Source organism: Verticillium nonalfalfae (genome assembly GCF_003724135.2).
Source record: "Verticillium nonalfalfae strain VnAa140/NRRL 66861 chromosome Unknown scaffold_6, whole genome shotgun sequence".
NCBI classification, from domain to species: domain Eukaryota; kingdom Fungi; phylum Ascomycota; class Sordariomycetes; order Glomerellales; family Plectosphaerellaceae; genus Verticillium; species Verticillium nonalfalfae.
Window position 1 is genome coordinate 229,427 of NW_021167231.1, and position 18,805 is coordinate 248,231.

General features: G+C 60.0%; 6 protein-coding genes across 6 annotated transcripts; 4 read left to right on the forward strand and 2 right to left on the reverse strand.

The window, feature by feature from the left end:
- Positions 1-1,152: 1,152 nt before the first annotated feature.
- Positions 1,153-2,620, forward strand: FBP26 (Fructose-2,6-bisphosphatase; the record flags this gene model as incomplete). The annotated part of the gene is made up of 3 exons (XM_028641589.1): positions 1,153-1,258; positions 1,327-1,919; positions 1,988-2,620. 3 exons carry the CDS (start codon positions 1,153-1,155, stop codon positions 2,618-2,620), a joined length of 1,332 nt encoding a protein of 443 aa, XP_028498714.1.
- Positions 2,621-3,630: 1,010 nt separating this feature from the next.
- Positions 3,631-6,528, forward strand: HAS1 (ATP-dependent RNA helicase; the record flags this gene model as incomplete). Its single annotated transcript, XM_028641590.1, has 6 exons — positions 3,631-4,194; positions 4,264-4,852; positions 4,913-5,022; positions 5,073-5,129; positions 5,194-5,623; positions 6,158-6,528. The coding sequence occupies 6 exons, from the start codon at positions 3,631-3,633 to the stop codon at positions 6,526-6,528; spliced, it is 2,121 nt and encodes a 706-aa protein (XP_028498715.1).
- Positions 6,529-8,203: 1,675 nt separating this feature from the next.
- Positions 8,204-11,735, forward strand: D7B24_007482 (uncharacterized protein; the record flags this gene model as incomplete). The annotated part of the gene is made up of 6 exons (XM_028641591.1): positions 8,204-8,240; positions 8,448-8,529; positions 8,597-9,908; positions 9,964-10,174; positions 10,229-11,418; positions 11,469-11,735. 6 exons carry the CDS (start codon positions 8,204-8,206, stop codon positions 11,733-11,735), a joined length of 3,099 nt encoding a protein of 1,032 aa, XP_028498716.1.
- A 308-nt stretch (positions 11,736-12,043) lies between these two features.
- On the reverse strand, positions 12,044-12,952 carry PET8 (S-adenosylmethionine transporter; the record flags this gene model as incomplete). The annotated part of the gene is made up of 1 exon (XM_028641592.1): positions 12,044-12,952. One exon carries the CDS (start codon positions 12,950-12,952, stop codon positions 12,044-12,046), a length of 909 nt encoding a protein of 302 aa, XP_028498717.1.
- A 985-nt stretch (positions 12,953-13,937) lies between these two features.
- On the forward strand, positions 13,938-16,175 carry D7B24_007484 (uncharacterized protein; the record flags this gene model as incomplete). The annotated part of the gene is made up of 1 exon (XM_028641593.1): positions 13,938-16,175. The coding sequence occupies one exon, from the start codon at positions 13,938-13,940 to the stop codon at positions 16,173-16,175; it is 2,238 nt and encodes a 745-aa protein (XP_028498718.1).
- A 570-nt stretch (positions 16,176-16,745) lies between these two features.
- On the reverse strand, positions 16,746-18,605 carry D7B24_007485 (uncharacterized protein; the record flags this gene model as incomplete). Its single annotated transcript, XM_028641594.1, has 1 exon — positions 16,746-18,605. One exon carries the CDS (start codon positions 18,603-18,605, stop codon positions 16,746-16,748), a length of 1,860 nt encoding a protein of 619 aa, XP_028498719.1.
- Between the last annotated feature and the right edge of the window lie 200 nt (positions 18,606-18,805).

An 18,805-nucleotide genomic window follows, 5' to 3' on the forward strand; every position in this document is an offset into this window, starting at 1 on the left:
CATTGTCACATCGCAGTGCTTTACGGCGAGGGCGCTGGGCTCCACCTCGGCTGTTCGGTGAGGCAAGGGACCGCGACCAGAGTGATGTGTCGGGGTCCCGGCCAAGCAGCTAGCCAGAGCGTTCTCTGAAGCTGGACCAACTTGGAGATGCGGGGTGGGCAGCCAAGCCTGTCGTAGAGGAGCCGAACCAGCCAGCAGCAGGGACAACAGGGCCACCCACTTTGTCAAGGTCTCTTGACCTTCTCACCCACGCTGTTCGCCCCTCGTCGGCTCTCTGGAAGTTGTGGACGGGCTACGGGAAAGAGAGAATAGACGGTGTGGGCATTCGGCCGGGCCAATGGTGTCGGAGAAGGCCCCATCAGCTCATCCTGCGATTCCCGAAGGACCCTCCCTACCCGTCACCCGTCGCCTGCCGCCCCGCGCACTCAACTGTCCATCCTCGGGAATCCTCGCGCCATTCGTCATTCGTTTGACTGGTCTCTTGGTGCTGTGGTTTTGGCATTACCTACTACCTACCAGTTGTCGGTCCACTCTACTACCCACCATCTCAACGTCCGCTCTGGACTCTGGCGGCCTCTTCTTCACCCTTGAACACCCCTCGAGCCTGGCAGAGAGCTCTTCTTCAGCCCTAGGAGAAGGACGGCCGGAAGAGTCTTTGTCCCACTTGACGATCCACGCACCTGCCAGAGAGACGAAGCATCTACCCACTTCCACTGGCCAGAGCCTGGCTAGCAGCACCTTTTCCCCATTCCCATCACCACCTCTCTGCTTCACCTTGTTGCCCTTTCATTGTATCCGTCTCTGGCGGTTTGTCCCGGGGCCCAAACATTACTCTTCACACCTTGCGGTTCTCAATTGGCTCGCCATCACAGCGTCTGGCATTACTTCCCCCCACCAAGCCCGTCTCAAGCCTTGAGTCAGGCTCGTACTTCTCCTAGACGTTTTGGGAGCTTTGCTGCCGGTGCTGCAACTATCACACGAGCTCAGCTTTGCCAACACCACCTCACCCCTGGCGTCACGCGGACTCAGATCGACCCCGACCTCACGACAAGCACCTCTCCTTCATGTGTTCCAATTCTACCTCGTGCTATTCTTACATTTTATCACTTTTCTTCAAACAAAGCATATTACCGTACCGGCAATTAAGTCAAGATGGTGCGATTGACTAACGGCATGGGCGTCCAGGTGGAAGACACCAAGGTCTGCGTGGTCATGGTGGGCTTGCCAGCCCGAGGAAAGAGCTTCATCGCCCAAAAGGGTAAGTGAGACCTGACAAGCCAGACATAACAGCCTCTACTGCTGCTCTGATGCTGACATTTTCGCCAGCGCAACGTTATCTCAAATGGCTTTCAATAGAGGCCAAGACATTCAATGTCGGCAACTACCGCCGTGAGACGGCTGCTCAGCCCACCGCCGACTTCTTCGACGTCAAGAACCGCGAGGGCGAGCAGAAGCGCCGCGCTGCCGCTGAGGCTGCCATCGCCGACATGATGACCTGGTTCCAGAAGGAAAATGGCACTGTCGCCATTCTTGACGCGACCAACTCCACGAAAGAGCGCCGCAAGTGGGTTTTGGACCGCTGCACGAAGGAGGGCGTTGAAGTCATCTTTGTTGAGAGCAAGTGTGATGATGAAGACCTCATCATGGCCAATATTCGTGACGTCAAGGCCACTTCGCCCGATTACGCTGGCCAAGACCCCGAGCAGGCGGCACTCGACTTCCGCAACCGCATTCGCAATTACGAGCAGGTGTACACGTCGATCGACGAAGATGGTGACGAAAACAGCTACACGTTCCTCAAGATTATGGATGTCGGCAAGCAAGTCATCATCAACCGCATTCAGGACTACCTGCAGAGCCGCATTGTTTATTATCTCATGAACCTCCACATCCGCCCGCGCTCCATCTGGCTGTCAAGAGTGAGTTTCTCTGAGCTACCAATGAAACCCAGTAATCGTGTCCCCCCCCAGGCTGACAAACGCTTTAGCACGGCGAGTCGCTATACAACCTCGACGGCCGCATTGGCGGCGATACCATGCTGTCGCCTCGCGGTGAGCAATACGCTCGCAAACTGCCCGAGCTCGTGCGTGAGTCCGTCGGCGACGACCGCCCCTTGACGGTCTGGACATCAACCCTCAAGCGCACCATCGCCACAGCCCGTTTCCACCCGCCTCACTACAACCAGCTCCAGTGGAAGGCGCTCGACGAGCTCGACTCTGGCGTCTGCGATGGCCTGACGTATCAGGAAATCAAGGACCGCTACCCTGACGACTTTGCAGCCCGCGACGAGGACAAGTACAACTATCGCTACCGTGGCGGCGAGTCGTACCGCGACGTGGTTATCCGCCTGGAGCCCATCATCATGGAACTCGAGCGCTCTGAGGACATCCTCATCGTCACGCATCAAGCCGTGCTGCGTTGCATCTACGCTTACTTCATGAAGAAGGACCAGTCCCAAAGCCCCTGGATGAACGTGCCGCTGCACACCCTCATCAAGCTCACTCCCCGCGCGTACGGCACCGAGGAGGTCCGCTATGAGGCCAACATCCCCGCCGTCAGCACATGGCGTGGCAAGGGTAGCACGGCGAAGCACGAGAACCCCACGCCTGAGACCATCTAGTTCTGCTTGATTGAGGAGAAACACGGCCACTGAGATACTTGGGGCAAGGACAGGACCATGAAGAACCCAGGAATATGCATCGACACACGGGACCCAGTTTGTCATTTGATCCACACTCCTTGAGTGGTGACGAAGAATTCTTTGCTTCATTGGCGTTTTGAGGATGGCATGCTGGTATGATCGGCTCGGCCGTGGCGGAGTTGCATGGACGAGGAGGGGGACAGGTTCAAAATTGAGGGCACGGGGATCAGTGTGAGTCGCAACGGGCCTGCGACTTGTATCGTTATTTATGAATGAACCCAGTTGACGTATGACCATCGGACATTCATGGCTCTCAAGTCACGCTGAGTAAATCGTTGATGTATTTACATATCCCTGAGCACCCGAGGTGAACAGGTCTTGAGGTTCTGGTTTTGGGGTAAGGTAGCGCGTAGTGTTGCCCCGCCACATTCGCAAGGCCATCTGGCGATGAACCTGAACCACGTGAGAAACTGCGATAGGGAAGCAAAAATTGAATGGAATCACTGAAAGAAAACAGCATCCATTTCTCCGTTTGAAGAGCGCGTAGTCATGTATTGTTTAAAGGCTGACACCTCTTGACTCTTCGTGATGAGACGATGCCGAGTGGATGGACAACAGGTTCACGGATGGGAGAACATGGTATTCTTATCTTATCTAATCGTCAGCCTTCTCCACGCGCCGCTGATACGCACCCTGTCTAACCAAAGCAGGTTAGACACATGGTGACTTCATTGAGGAGGCAGTGGTAGCGATCCACTAGATCTATTGCCAAAAGGGCAAGGCTCGCACGAAAATTCTGGTTAGACAGTAAGTGCTAAATTGAGTAGGGCTGTGGGGATGTGCATATTGACAGAGTCCCGCTGTCCCAGAATTTTTCTGGCGATAAGAAAAAAATCCCACCTCTTCAATCCGACCCAGAGAGCCTTGACACCGTTTTCGAGGTACACATTTCCCCAACCCCGACAACTCGACAAACCACAAACGGCACAATGGTCGACGCCGCCTCCAACAAGAAGCGCAAGCTCCGCGACGCCAACGGCGACAAGGCTGCTGCCCGCAAGGCCGCTGAGGCTCCGGTAGCCGTCTCCCGAAAGTCGAAGAAGCAGAAGCAGGCGAAGGACGCTGCCGAGGAGTCTGAGGACAACTTCGAGTCTGGCAGCGAAGAGGAGGAGCAAGACGAGGAGGACGAGGACGAAGATCCTGAAGCGGCCGAAGCCAACGCGGAAGCCGTTGCGACCGCAGCAAACGACCAAGATGTCGACCTGGAGATCCCGAACCGCGAGGCCCTGACCCTGCCACCCTCGGGCGAGGAGGCGCAGGACTTCTCGCAGCTCAACCTGTCGGAGAAGACGATGAAGGCGATAGAGGGCATGGGGTTCACAAAAATGACGGAGATTCAGAGGAGAGGTATCCCGCCCCTGCTGACGGGTCGCGATGTCCTGGGTGCGGCCAAGACGGGCTCGGGCAAGACGCTTGCCTTCCTGATCCCCGCCATCGAGATGCTCAGCTCGCTGCGCTTCAAGCCCCGAAATGGAACCGGTGTCATCGTCGTGGTAAGTTTTGAGAGAATGCCCGTTGGGATGGTAGCCCGTTGGGATGCAAGCAGTCGCTAACATGCGCAGTCCCCCACCCGCGAACTCGCCCTGCAGATCTTCGGCGTCGCGCGCGAGCTCATGGAGCACCACTCTCAGACCTACGGCATTGTCATTGGCGGCGCCAACCGCCGTGCTGAGGCCGAGAAGCTCGCCAAGGGCGTCAACCTCATCATCGCCACGCCCGGCCGCCTGCTCGATCACCTGCAGAACACGCCCTTTGTCTTCAAGAACCTCAAGACCCTCATCATTGACGAGGCCGACCGCATCCTCGAGATTGGTTTCGAGGACGAGATGCGCCAGATTGTCAAGATCCTGCCCAGCGCCGACAGGCAGACGTCCCTCTTCTCGGCGACCCAGACGACCAAGGTCGAGGACCTTGCGCGGATATCGCTCCGCGCCGGACCGCTGTACATCAACGTCGACCAGACGAAGGAGCACAGCACCGTCGAGGGCCTCGAGCAGGGTTACGTCATCTGCGACGAGGACAAGCGGTTCCTGCTGCTGTTCTCCTTTCTGAAGAGGAACCTGAAGAAGAAGGTCATTGTCTTCTTCAGCAGCTGCAACTCGGTCAAGTACCACGCCGAGCTGCTGAACTACATCGACCTCCCTGTTCTGAGTACGTCGTCCTCACCCGCCTGGAACATTGCCGCATGGTCAACTTGCTAACGACTCGTAGGTCTTCACGGCAAGATGAAGCAGCAGGCTCGCACGAACACTTTCTTCGAGTTCTGCAATGCCAAGCAAGGCACCCTCATCTGCACTGACGTTGCTGCCCGTGGCCTCGATGTACGTAACCTGACATTGTGCCATCCCAGACAGACTGCTGACACGCCCAGATCCCCTCCGTCGACTGGTCCGTCTCGTTCGACCCCCCTGATGCGCCCACCGACTACGTGAGTCCTCTCCACAAAACACGACACGACACCCTTAAAGTAGCATGCATACTGACAAGTCTAGATTCACCGTGTCGGCCGTACCGCCCGCGCCAACGCCAAGGGCAAGTCGCTCCTCTTCCTGCACCCCAGCGAGGTGGGCTTCCTGTCGCACCTCAAGGCGGCGCGCGTGCCCGTCGTCGAGTTTGAGTTTCCCGCCAGCAAGGTCGCCAACATCCAGGCCCTCCTCGAGAAGCTCATCAGCCAGAACTACTACCTCAACAAGTCGGCCAAGGACGGCTACCGCAGCTACCTGCACGCCTACGCGAGCCACTCGCTGCGCTCCGTCTACGACATTAACAAGCTCGACCTCGCCAAGCTCGCCAAGAGCTTCGGCTTTGCCGTCCCCCCCCGCGTCGACGTCACGGTCGGCGCCAGCGGCCGGGACAAGAAGGTCCAGGGCAGGAGGACGTACGGCATCCAGCCGAGGCAGAATGACCGCTTCAGGCAGAAGGGTCGGTCCAACTGAGGCGAGAATACCCGAGGACAGGGAGCGGAGCCAGAATCGATAGGCGAGGGAGAAGGGGGCATCAAAGGGGAGGAGGATGGGTGAAAAAATCAACACACTTGTACTTTCTGGCGTGTTCGGTCAGCATGGCGTTTTAGAACAACTTTTTTTTTTTGGACAGAACCTGTTGGGATTTCGGGACCTGTACGACGTTCGAGATCGGCTGCCCCTGTCTGCTGTTTTATGAGCTTTGTCGTCCTCTTTCTTGTTTTGCTGCTGGGCGTGCTTTGTGTGCATGTGTGCTTTGTCCGCTGTCGTGGTTTCCGGCATTGGTCATCTCGTCTTCTTCGTTGTCTTTATTACCAACGCATCAAGGAGGATGAATCCAGTACAGCGTCATTCAATCGCACCTGCCTTCTGGTAGGGCCCGATATGATCCATGCCGCACGAACAGCCTTTCGATTGGTACGGTTTCCTTCGTTCTCGCCAGTTCAACTGCCACGACTCCTTTCCTACCCCCTTAACGCATCGATATTGGTAGAAAACAATAGCCAGGAGACCCTCGCTGGCGACATCAACATCGTGAGAAGCCACTCCCAAGTCGTACCGCGCACAATGTGCATCCAGATTTATACGCTGCACGTCTCCTGCGATCACCACCAGTATCAAAACACCTTCCCATGCCGTTCCGCTCGCGGTCACAACCTCGGCCACCCGACGCGCGACCTCACTCTGCACCACACGAAGCACCTTCCTGCATCTCCGCCGAGCGAGTCGAAGCTGGCCATGTGCACTGGTGAGTTGAGGAATGCGACGCGGCCTGTGGAGGGGACTTGCCAGGCCTGCGTGCGGAAGGCGCGCGAGAAGCGAGGTTCGATGGTCGTCGTGTTCAAGCGGAAGAGCATTCACTGACTGCTGAAGTAGGGCAGAAGGGAAGGCGCAGAGACGACACGATGACGGATGTGAGGACGAGCATCGCCGGGTTTGAGGATATACTTGCTAGGCTGAAGATGTGATGCTCCCGAGGCTGGCATATCGGAGCCGTGAGCATGGCCCCTGAACACTGGGATCTGGAAGGAGATATCAGTCCAGATTGAGAAGGGTCCATAAGTGCCGTGGAAGCGCCATCATCGGCAGTCTTTCCGAGAGAGGACAACACTGTCAAGGAAGGCAACGGCACGCAGCAAGTTTGCAAGCGAAGCGTTGTAAGGCTAAACGAAAAGACATCGTAGGTTGAAACTTGGGCTGATCCCTTGACAGATGGCTGGCTAATGAGTCGTCGAATGGCTTACTTTCATATGAGGAAGACGTGACGAGGTATTTGGTAGTTGGAAAGATTTGCTCACAACGTGGTGCGCTGGCTGAGATATCGGAGGCTGATGATATTGCGCTTCCGTGAGTGAGCTGAGCATCCTGAGCCATACGCCTTTTCAAGCTTGAAGCTGGGTTAATGTGCAGTGAGAAGCTGCGTCCAGGACGGATCGAGACAGGCCACCAATGGAAAAGCACTATCATGATTGCTTCGATGACCAGGGGCTGAAGCACCAGAAGCATCTGGTGGCATGTTATGCTCTGGTGCGCCGCATGCTTAGGAGTCATAGGGATTTTTCCAATGCAGATGCGACGAATTCATGGCCAACTGAAGCAGCAAGCATCTATGCTCGTGGACGCAGCTTTGCTCGGGTAGTGCATCCTCATGTTCCATGTCCAATCTGTGAATTTGACTTGCGGGGCAACACAGCAGCTGGTCGTTAAGTACTAGCTACCTTACTTGACCTTGGTACTAGGTAGGTACTTTAGGTAGTATATGCCAATGTCGTCTTGTCATACAGCACGAGTGCCATCGTCAGCTGACAGTGAGACGAAGTGAGGCCGTCGCTTCTTGGCCATGACCACTTCGTGGCATGGTTGCCTGGGGTTGGTCGAAGAAGCGACGACTGGACAGACAACGCCTGCACAAAGCCGCCGTGGAATATGAACAAGCTGCTGCAGCGTGGCTTCCAAAAAGATCTAGCGGCCCCGTCTTCCCCAGGCCAGAACTCCACTGACAGGTCCTCTGTCGAATCAGCACTGCGGGGCTCAACGAACAGAGGTTAGCGCCCAGGGGGGAGGGGGCCGATTTCCCTTGAACCCCTGCCGGGCGCTGGGTGTCTCCTGCTGCTCCTGCGCAGGCTGCACCTTCCACCTGGTCCTGGTGAGAGGGGGGACGAGGGGGGCAGGAGCAAGCTAGCGCGGCGCCAGGTACGCATGCCCATGCCCGCCGGGTCGAGCAAGTCCAGCCAGGCCAAGGCCAGGCCAAGCCAAGCACCACCGCCCACCATCATCGGAGTTGCAGATGCAGTGCGTGCGGCGTTGCTTGTCGGCTAAGTCCTGTCCTGATCCTGACAAGGTCCTGTCCTGACAAGACCCAACAAACTTGCCTGGAGAGCAGTTTCGACGAGCAACTCCTCCTCTTCCTCGGGTGGCCTTCTCCCATTCAGCATTGGCACCGCTTCAGAGCTGCTACCCCACGACAGCAACCTCCGCCCACGGCGTCACCACATGATATCGCAATAGCACACGCTTCTCCCCCTCCAACCCCTTCACAATGGCAGCGAAAAAGGCTCGCCAGAGGATCAGCTATGGTACGCCCCCCTTCTCCCGTCTGCCGTGTTGCGGATTGCCTCATCCATACCTGTCGCGGCTTGCGACAACACCCAACCCCGCACAACACAGCCAGGGAAGGACACGCCGACGAGCCAGAACGATCAAGCACGCACCGACGGGCTCCGAGGCAAGCCCCAATATACCTTGCTCATCGCCGTACTGACCTGTTGTGCCCGCACGCGCAGTCCTCGAGCTTCCCAACTCCCAGCCCGGTGGCCACCGACTTGGCGTCAACGGACTCGCCATTGACAAGACCAATGCCATTCTGTAGGCCTCTCGCCACACTCTCCGCACCCCCGATGTCTTTGCGCTTGCTGACCGTGCCACCGTGCAGTTATTCCGGCGGACGAGATGGCGTCGTTTGCGCCTGGGATCTCCTCGACATGAAGGCTGGCGCAGCTGGCCTCGCGACTACCGACAGCACCAAGCCCAAATCTTCCACCAAGTTCCGCGCTCAAACCCAGGCCCATACGCACTGGATCAACGACATTGTCCTCGCCCAGAACAACACGGCACTCGTATCTGCCTCGTCCGATCTGACCGTCAAGGTCTGGCGCCCGCACTCCGAGACCCAGAAAGATGCCATCACCATTGGCGAGCATGCCGACTACGTCAAGTGCGTCGCCACCCCGCCCCACGATCCGTCGGCCAACTGGGTTGCTTCCGGCGGCCTCGATCGCAAGATTTGCCTCTGGGACCTGAACGGCGGCGGCAAGACTCTCGAAATCGACAACAAGGGCGAGGTCGCCGAGAAGGGCTCGATCTACGCCCTGAGCGTCGCACCTCGTATCATCGCCAGTGGTGGTCCCGAGTCCAGCGTGCGCTTGTGGGATCCCAGGACCGGCGACGCCGTCACCAAGTTTGTCGGCCACACAGACAACGTGCGCTCCATCCTGCTCAACGAGGCCGGCGACACCGTCATGACGTCCAGTTCCGATTCGACAATCAAACTCTGGAGCATCACTGCTGGTCGTTGCATGTACACCTTTACCATGCACAACGATAGTGTTTGGTCGCTCTACTCGGACGACCCGACATTGGGCATATTCTACAGCAGTGACCGTTCTGGAATGGTAGCCAAGACTGATGTGCGAGGCACGCTCGAGGACATGGACGACGGCCTGTCACTTGCCATTGCGCAAGAGCATGGCAACATTAGCAAGATTTTGGCTGCCGACGGCTACATCTGGACAGCTACATCTACATCATCCATCAACAAGTGGCCCGATGTCGACACGTCGTCAGACATTAAGCTGCCCGAGGCTTACCATCGACACCGGTCAGCCTCTGGATCCACAGCACGGCCCAGGCAAGTGTCACCCCCGCCAGCTACCGAGTCTACAGACAAGAAGGAAGAGAATAAGGAAATTCCAGCGAAATCGATCCTCAAAATCTCCAACACGGCTACATTCCCGAAGCAAGTCGCTCGAGACCCCGATGCGGCGATTGGCGGCAATGCCGCGGCGAGAAAGGGATCTGAAATTGCGCCCGACTCGACATCCCATGGACCCGAGCCCCTGTTCCACCTTCCACGAGAAACCATCGAGGGCCAGTTCGGCCTGGTGAAGCACAAGCTCCTAAACGACAGGAGAAGAGTGCTGACGCTAGACACTGCTGGCGATGTGCTCCTTTGGGATCTGATCCGGGTTTGTATACACATGACGTGCTTCTCACAGCCAGGTCCGCTAACGTCTCATGTAGTGCGAGGTTATCCAGAGCTACGGAAAGCGGCATTTAGAGGACGTCGAGCCCGAAGTCAACACCCGTGAAGCTGTTGCCCCCTGGTGTTCTATAGATACGAGTTCCGGCAGCCTCACGGTTGTGCTTGAACCTTTCAACTGCTTCGACGCCGAGATGTACGCCGACGACCTGGCGCCGGGCGAGGCGGTGGACTTCAGGGATGACCAACGAAGTACGTCAGGCACCCGTCATCACGCAACGACTTGTGGTTGCTAACAGACTGCAGTCAACCTTGGAAAGTGGATTCTTCGATACTTGTTCGCGAATGTCATTGACGAGGAGATCAAAAAGGATGAGATTCACCGCGCAGCTCTCAACGAGACGGTTGAGAAGAGGATCGCCGCTGCCCGCCGAGTGGCCCCGCCCACCTCGATCGAGATGCCGACCAATACATTTGGGGGGGCCGAGGGCCCGGGATCTGCAACGACACCGCGTGCTAATGGCGCGCAGTGGGCGCCGACCCCTGGTCTTGCCATCGGCATGGCGACCCCTGGTGCCCGTCTGCAAGATGTTCCGGAGGGCGCAGCTACACCGGCAAGCCCCTTGGAGAAGAGGACGTCGCACGCCAACCGCACTTCGGTGGAAAATGGAGACTACTTCTCCAGCACTATTGCACCGGCCGACGGCGCCTCGAAGGGTGGACAGACACCTGCGACGCCATCAGAGCCCGCAGCAAATGACGTCAAATCGCCCGGCGCCGAGAATGGTAAAGAAAAGGAGAAGGACGCGAACGGCAAGGCACCCAGCACGCCGTTCGGCAAGAAGAAGTTCCGCATGGGCATGGGCAGCATGTCGTTTGGAAGCAAGAAGATTGGCCGCTCGGCATCGACCAGCACAGAGAAGCCTGCCGTTGTGGATGAAAAGGCAGAGGAGTCTGAGTCGTCGTCAACACACGAGAAGGAAGTCGACGACAGTTTCCTCGGTGTCGTCCAGCGTATTCGCAACGAATATGAAAAGCAACTCACCGACAGCCCCGACAAGATTGTCGAAACGGGCATCACGCCCAGTCTGTACAACGATACGCCCGTCCTCAAGCTGCCTTCTGGTACCAAAGTATTCATTCAGGAGGAGACGTCTGGCTCGAGCGCCAACTTGTATCAGGGCACGGTCGAGACGGTCGGCCAGGATGTCGACGTCATTGAGCAGCGTGGTCCCATGTGGCTGGGAGAGGTGCTTCTGCAGAACCAGATCCCGCCGAAAGACCCAGTCAAGGTGTCGTTTGTGTTGGTGCCGTGGGAGAACTCGCTTCCCGACCTGGCGGCCACGGATGGCAACAACCGCCTGAACGCCAACAGAATGCTGCGCGTCAAGAAGATCCTGTCGTATGTCGCAGAGAGGATCGAGCCGCCTGTGACAGAGCCCGACCCAAATGCGCTCAGGCCAGATGAGTACCTCGAGTTGTACTGCAACGACATGGTGAGTCTGACACACTGCATTGGACGGAGAGGGGCGCTAACGGAACGTAGAAACTACCCAACACAATGACGCTGGCCACGCTACGTGCACACGTATGGAAGGGTGGTAATGACATCACGCTGCACTACAAGGCGAACGGTCGCAAGGTGATTGAGAATCCCATCCCGACACCACAGGCAGCGGCACCAGTCGAGCCAGAGGCGGCGCCAGCCGAGGCAGGTGCCGATGGAGCGGACGGGTCTGCCGCCCCTTTGACGCCGGCCCCAACGACCACTCCGGCAGCGACGACAACGGCGCCTACGACGGCAGCGGCATAGAAGAAGTGACGACATGCGTCATGTGCATTTCCGAGCCCGTGTGGCGAACCTAGTATGGGTTGCAGGTGGCGGTGCTGTGGTGCAGCGTCCGAGGTGTTTCTTGGTGTCTCTATACTTCTATATATCCAAGGGGTATTCCGTTTCCTCTAATGAGTAGTGTACATACGTCGCTGTCGTAGCATGGGATACCGCTACCATCAGAGCTCATCAACGCTATGTGCTGCCGTGTTTTGCGGGACGATGGCTGCCCCTGTTGTCGTGCTCCTTTCTGCTCCGTCTGACGTGTTCGGCCGTGCGTTCCTTGCCCCTCACAGAACTCCCTCGGCCAGGCGCCTCTCGTTGTCGCGCGTGGTCTGCATTGTGTTGACGACAAACTGGTAGCTGCCCAGGAAGATGGCGCCGCCGATGCTGATCCAGGTGATGCGCGGCACGGTGCCGGCAAAGAAGGCCTTCCAGCCCTCCTCGCGCCACACGCTCCGCAAGACGTCAGCGACCCTGACCTTTTGCTCGGACAGCATGACCCTCGTCTTGAGCACGTCGAGCGGCGTCGTCAGACCGGCGGCCACGGCACCAGCGGCGCTGCCGTAGAGGGCGCTCTCGACGGCGCCAACGTCGGCCACGGCGGCCAGATCACTGGCGTTGCCCCCGGCGGCGGCGGCGGCAGCAGCACGCTGCCTGCGGGCGCGGCCCCAGGCCTTGAGGCGCTCCCACAGGGGGAACTGGATGATGGTGAAGGGCACCTCGCGCATGACGGTGATGCCCCAGCCGCGGTAGAGCTCGCGCCAGACGCCGACGAGGCCGCGGTCGGCGCGCAGGGCGAGGATGGAGGCGAGGGCGCTGGCCGAGGACGGGTGGCGGCCGGCCTGGGTGCGCTGCTTGACGACCTCTGTCGGCACGCGGACGGCGCAGGCGGCGACCTCGCCGAGGGAGGCGGCCACCATGTGGGCGGCGGGGGCGGGCAGCGGGCCGGGGCGGGCGGGGTCGGTGAGGCGCGCCTTGGCGGCCTCGTAGGTGCAGAAGAAGAAGGCGGCGCCGGGGGAGGAGCCGACGATGGCGGAGCCGACGCCGCGGTAGATGCCTGTGAAGCCGCCCGAGGGGAAGAAGCCGGCGCGCGACTGCAGGCGGGTCTTGAGGGTGTCGAGGGGGAAGAGCGAGAGGTCGACTGTTGTGCCGGCGAGGCCGCCGGCGAGGAGGGCTGTCGTGAAGGGCGTCGACATGGTTGGGCAGGAGGGAGGGGGTTGACGTTTTCGGGAGTGCGTGGATGGAGGAGTCGGTTCGAGGGGTCAGAGGGTCGTCGAGGACAGTGTCGAGAGCCAGTCGACGTGGCAGGCGTCTTCGAGCGACAGATGACAGACTAATTAAAAGAAAGAAAAAAGCAGCGGCCGCAGCCTGATCAGTCGGTCGCCGTGTGCATTCTGAGGGTCAATGGAGTTCGGGGGGGGGATGCCGTCGAGGATGGAGGAGCCAACGAGTGACGATGCAAAGGCCGAGGGGGAAAGAAAGTCGATGGGTGTAGTGTCGGCGCAGGGTCCCGCCGTGTTGAGCCGAGCTGGGCACGGTGTGATGGTCTGACCGAGAGACGACGGACGGCTGACCGAGCTCACCGCAGTTCTTAGTTCTTTCGGCAAGCGCGACTTGGTCTGTTCTCCTGCCGCCAACTGCTGTCGCTTCCACCACTTTCAGTTACGGTTACGAAAATGCTAAGCTAGTCTCTCGAGCTTCCACTATCCTCTCGAGCTTCCACTATCCTCTCGAGCTTCTACTATCCTCTCGAGCTTCTACTATCCTCTCGAGCTTCCACTACGTCTCTTAACCTTCTACTACTCCTCTCGAGCTTCTACTACGTCTCTCGAGCTTCTAATACTCCTCTCGAGCTTCCACTATCCTCTCGAGCTTCCACTACGTCTCTCGAGCTTCCAACACTCCTCTCGAGCTTCCACCATCCTCTCGAGCTTCCACCACGTCTCTCGAGCTTCCACTACTCGAGCTTCCACCACTCGAGCTTCCACCATTCCTCTCGAGCCTCCACCATCCTCTCCAGCTTCCACCATCCTCTCCAGCTTCCACCATCCTCTCCAGCTTCCCCTGCGCGCCGACTCCCATCGTCAAGCTTCATCACGAGGGCCTATCCAGCACGTTGCCACGTCCCGCGCAGCCATCCATTGGTGCCCACGCCACCCCTCCCCCCAGAACACACGCCGTATGAGCGTCCCCGTCTTCCACCATGTTCCGAAGCCCATCTCCTTCATCGAGTTCAGCGAGGCCGTCCGCGCAACATGTCCGCCGCGCTTCCCCCACGCCCTGCACACGGTGCCTCGTCGCGTGGCCCTCGCCGTGAGCGGCGGTGCCGACTCGATGGCCCTCGCCTTCCTCTTCAGCCGCCTGCGCACTCTCGACCAGGGCATGAAGGTCGCCGACAACAGCATCGTCGCCAAACCCACCGCCTTTGTCGTCGACCACCGCCTGCGCCCCACGAGCACCAAGGAAGCCTACCAGACCATCAACGTCATCCAGTCCCTCAGCAAGTTCATGAAGGCTGAGCTTCTCACCATCCACTGGGCCCGCGAGCTGGGGCTGACCCACACGGCAGCTCACCCTTTCGACCCCAACGCCCTGCCCAACGTCGAGACGCTCGCACGCCGCCTGCGCTACCGCCGCCTCGGCATGGCCTGTGCCAGGTTCGACATTGCCAGCCTCTTCACGGCCCACCACGAAGACGACCAGTACGAGACGGTCCTCATGCGCCTGCTCAACGGCCACCGCGCGCGGGGCCTTCGTGGCATGGCTCCCGCCGCCAACATTCCCGAGTGCTTCGACATACACGGCGCCTACGAGAGCGGCTTTGTCGACGACCAGCTGCGGCCCCAGCCCTTCATCCGTTTCCATCCTCGGAAGCAGGACTGGCGCCTCATCCGCCGCGACATGCGCCGCGACCTGGACAAGGCCGCCTACGCGGCTGAGCTGCGCCGCGGCCTGCAGACGGAGCTCGACATTGCCTACATCCACCAGCAGTACGCCGACGGCGCCGACAGCAAGCCGTCGTCGAGGCGACACGCGCCGCCGCCGCCGCTGCCGCCCATCCAGACTGAGGACGCTGGCGTCGTCGTCTACCGACCCCTGCTCGCCTTCCCCAAGGACCGTCTCATCGCCACGTGCGAGGCCAACAATGTGCCGTGGATCGAGGATGCCACCAACAAGGACCCCACCATGACCATGCGCAACGCCGTCCGCTACATGTGGAAGGGCCACGACCTCCCCGCGGCGCTGAGCAAGCCCGCCATCCTGGCCATGTCCCGTCGCTGTGCTGCGCGTGCCGAGGCCGACGAGGCCGAGGCCGATCGCTGGGCCACGCGCATGGTCATCCGCAATTTCCAGCCCAACGTGGGCACCCTGACCGTCCGCTTCCCCGACCTCGCCGTCCCGCCTGCGCGGCGCCCGTCCCGCTACGCCTGTCGTCGCCACGCACTGCGCCTGTCCCGCCGCCGCACCATGGCCGCCCTGCTCATCCGCCGCGCCGTGGCCTTCGCCACGCCAGAGCCCAACCCGCCGGCCATCGCCAGCCTGCAGACCTACCTGCCGCGCCTCTTCCCGTCCGTCGCGACGCCCTCGGAGGCAGCGCGCCTCGATGCCGTCCCCAAAGCCTTCAACCAGGCCTCGGTCCTCTTCATCCCCGTACCCCCCTCCTCCTCACCGACCTCGGCCCAGGAGTGGCTTCTGACCCGCGAGCCCCACCCCTCGCGGGCCCCCCTCCCCTTCGTCGCCTTCATCAAGAACGACTTTAGCGACGCGCCCTTTGTCTTTCTCGACAAGCCCGAGACGTCGCCGCCGCCCGACGCGAGCCCCTGGACCGACTGGCGCCGCTGGACCCTCTGGGACGGCCGCTACTGGGTCCGCCTGCGGATGCGCTTCAAGGGCGTCGTCCGCATCGGGCCCCTGACCCCGGCCCACGCCGCCGACTTTCGCACGAGCCTGCCGCCCGCCGACCGCGCTCGGCTCACCGACCTGCTGCGCCGCCACGCCCCGGGCAAAGTGCGGTACACCCTGCCGGCCCTGTACGCCGTCGACAGCCCGCCGCCGAAACCCTTGTCCGCCGCCGCTGCTGCCGCTGCTGCCGCTGAAACGGGCGCCGATGCCGCGACGACCAAAGAGGCCGAAACGCCAGCGCCGCCCCGGCAACCGGATGTTGGTTGGTGGCGCGGCCAGCAGCGTCGCGTCAAGATGCTCGGCCTGCTGACGGTGCCGGTGCACCTGCCCGGCCTCGACAGGTGGCTGCAGTGGGAGGCGCGGTACAAAAAGGTCGACACGGGCCTGCTCGGCCGGCACGCGTCCGCTTCTTCGGCAGCGAGGACGGGCCGCGGCGAGCGGAGGCGACGCTGGGTGCGGCGGTCGGAGCGAGGCGCTGTCGTGGAACGGAGAAGAGAGCGAGGCGATAGGAGATAGCAGACGAGAAACGTCGAGATGAGATACCCCCTTCCTTCTGAGAGATTTTACTCTTTGGATGAAATACAATGAATGCAAAAATGATGGCTTGCATGCAACGTGCGAGGCCTGGGAATACCTGGATTATGAGCATGGTTCGGTAGCGTCGCGGGCCGGGGGCCATGCAAGCTGTTCTGGGCCCTCTTGGCCTCTGGCACTCTGGCACATGGTCCTCTCGCTGTAGTATCTGGTTCATCTACTCTGCGGAGCCTCGGACACGTCACGTAGAGAAACTAGAATATGTTCAACAGGACGAAAAACAATGATCAGTAGACGCATTTCAAGAGCCCACCTCACACCCCCTGATAACTAGCCACATCATAGCATGCCCAAAATCAGCCATTGACGCCAGAGCTATGCTAGCCATGTCGAAAGAAGAAGAAAGAACAGTCCAAATAAATAGGTATCGCAGGTCATCAAAATACGCTCCCAGCCTCTCGCTCTCCCTCTTACATCTCCTCCTCCCCCTTACATCTCCTCCTCCCCCCTAAGTCTCTTCCTCCCCTAAATCCTTCTCCCCCCCCCCCCCCCCTAAACCAATGTGAAAGGCGTCGTTTCTTCCATCCCACTCCTTTCCATCGCATTGTCTACCAGCGTATCCGAGCAGTACTCGCTACAGCACACAAACCGAAACTTGCCCCCCTCGACCGGCCGCAGCACGAACGCAAAGTGACTCCCGTCCACCCACACGACGCGGTCGCCGACGGCTGGCGGATCGAGGCGGCCCCAGTTGTTGTAGCTGTAGTAGAGCAGCAGACCCGTCGACGTGACGAACGAGTTGAACGCCGTCGTGGCCAGCTTCAGCCAGAAGCGCAGCTCGTCGTCTTCCTCCCCGACGCCGTCCGGCTTGTGCAGGAGCTCGCGCCGCGCGCGCTCCCACATGGGCCTCAGGTCGGGGTCTGTCGTCGACGTCGGGAGTCCGAGCCACTCCTCGAGGACGACGTTCACGTCCTCGCCGCGGAGTTCGGCTGTGCGCGTGACAATCTCCTGGTCGACCCGCGCCGCGACGTCACGCAGGTCGGGGCAGCGGGTCGGGTAGCCGCGAATGCCGTACTCGACGCCTTCTGTCGGACGGGACATGACGCTGATGCACTCGCCGAGATCATACGCAAGGACCGTCAGCTCGAGGCCGTCGGGGGATATATCGACGTGGCCGGGACCCTTGGAGTCGCCGGAGCGGTCGTTCTCGATCTGCTCACGGAAATCGGGAACCCAGGAGGGCGCGTCTCCGCCTAGCGGGGGGAAGTAGGCAATGATGTTGATGTTGCCGGTGTGCTGCAGCACAAACTGGGCGTAGTCGTGATACACGGTCCTGAAGGGGAGATCGTAGTTGGGCGTCAGGTGAGGTGGCAGGCTTTTGTAGGGAATCAGGGCGAGAAGGGCATAAATCTTATCAGCCGGCAGAGAGGCCTCGAGCGAGCCGAACGCGATGAAGAGATCGAGCAACTCTGTGGCGACGATTCTCTCGGCCGATTCGACGGTCTCTGCCGTTGCTGCCGCCTTGGCCGCCGCCAAACGAAGCTGGCGCTGCTGTCGCGCCCACCACACACGTCCATACATCTGCCACCGCAGGTACACGTCCTCCCAGACCCAGTGGAACGGACTCTCCTCAATGTCCAGCAGGAACCAGAGTGCCACCAAGCCGCCCATGCCAAACACATGACGGCCAAAGAGCACCTGGGGTTGCGCGTGGGCGAGCACGGCTTCCTGTATCACCCAGGTCCGGTCGAACCAGTTGTGATAGTACAGGTGGTCCCTGACGAGGCGGCGATTGGCCTTCATAATGTGTTCCGACGGCTTGGCAGCAACAGTGTCAGCCGTCATGGCCTCGACGTGGGCGACGCTCCGCAGGTACGGCACCAGCTCAGCAAAGACGTCGTCGTTGTGCCTGTCGCCCTTTTCTGGCGGATCCTCTTCGTCAGGGTCGGCCATGGGGCCAAGCCAGATGATGACCTCAGCTGCATTTCCGTAGATTCGACCCATCTTCGGCACCTCTCTTGACTTGTCGTCGTTGTCCCCCTGGTTGATACACACGGCATCGGCCCAGAGGGGCAGCTCCTCCAGGGTCTTGTGGTCGTACATGGATTCCCGCAATTGGCGCAGAGCCTCGATCAGGTTCAACGTGAACCTGCACGACTTGCCGTTGACGACGGCGAGGCCCGTCTCATCAGGGTCGCCCCATACATAGGAGAGGGCGCGGTAGCGGACATGGTCATCAAAAGCGACGGTGCGCAGCTCGCACACAATCTTGTCTGTGCGCTTCGCGCTCGGCTTGATGGTGAGTAGGCGAATAGAGGAATCAGACAGCGGTTCGTAGGAGGCTTCCAAGGAGTGTCTGCTGCCGAGGTGCAAGAAACGGCGCATGCGCTGGGAGAGATCGGCAACGTCCATGGTGCTGGGTAATGTGGCCAGTGGCAAGCTGGATGTTGGGTATACTGTCGATGCCAATTCTCAATCTAACACGCCGTGCCCGGGTCGTCACGTTGGGCACACTCGAGGTTTTATCTCCATCTAGTGCTGATGAGGCGTGGCATGCCATTATGCCCCCCCCCCTCTCCTTCCACGCTAGGCGGACGAGGCCCATCGCCGTG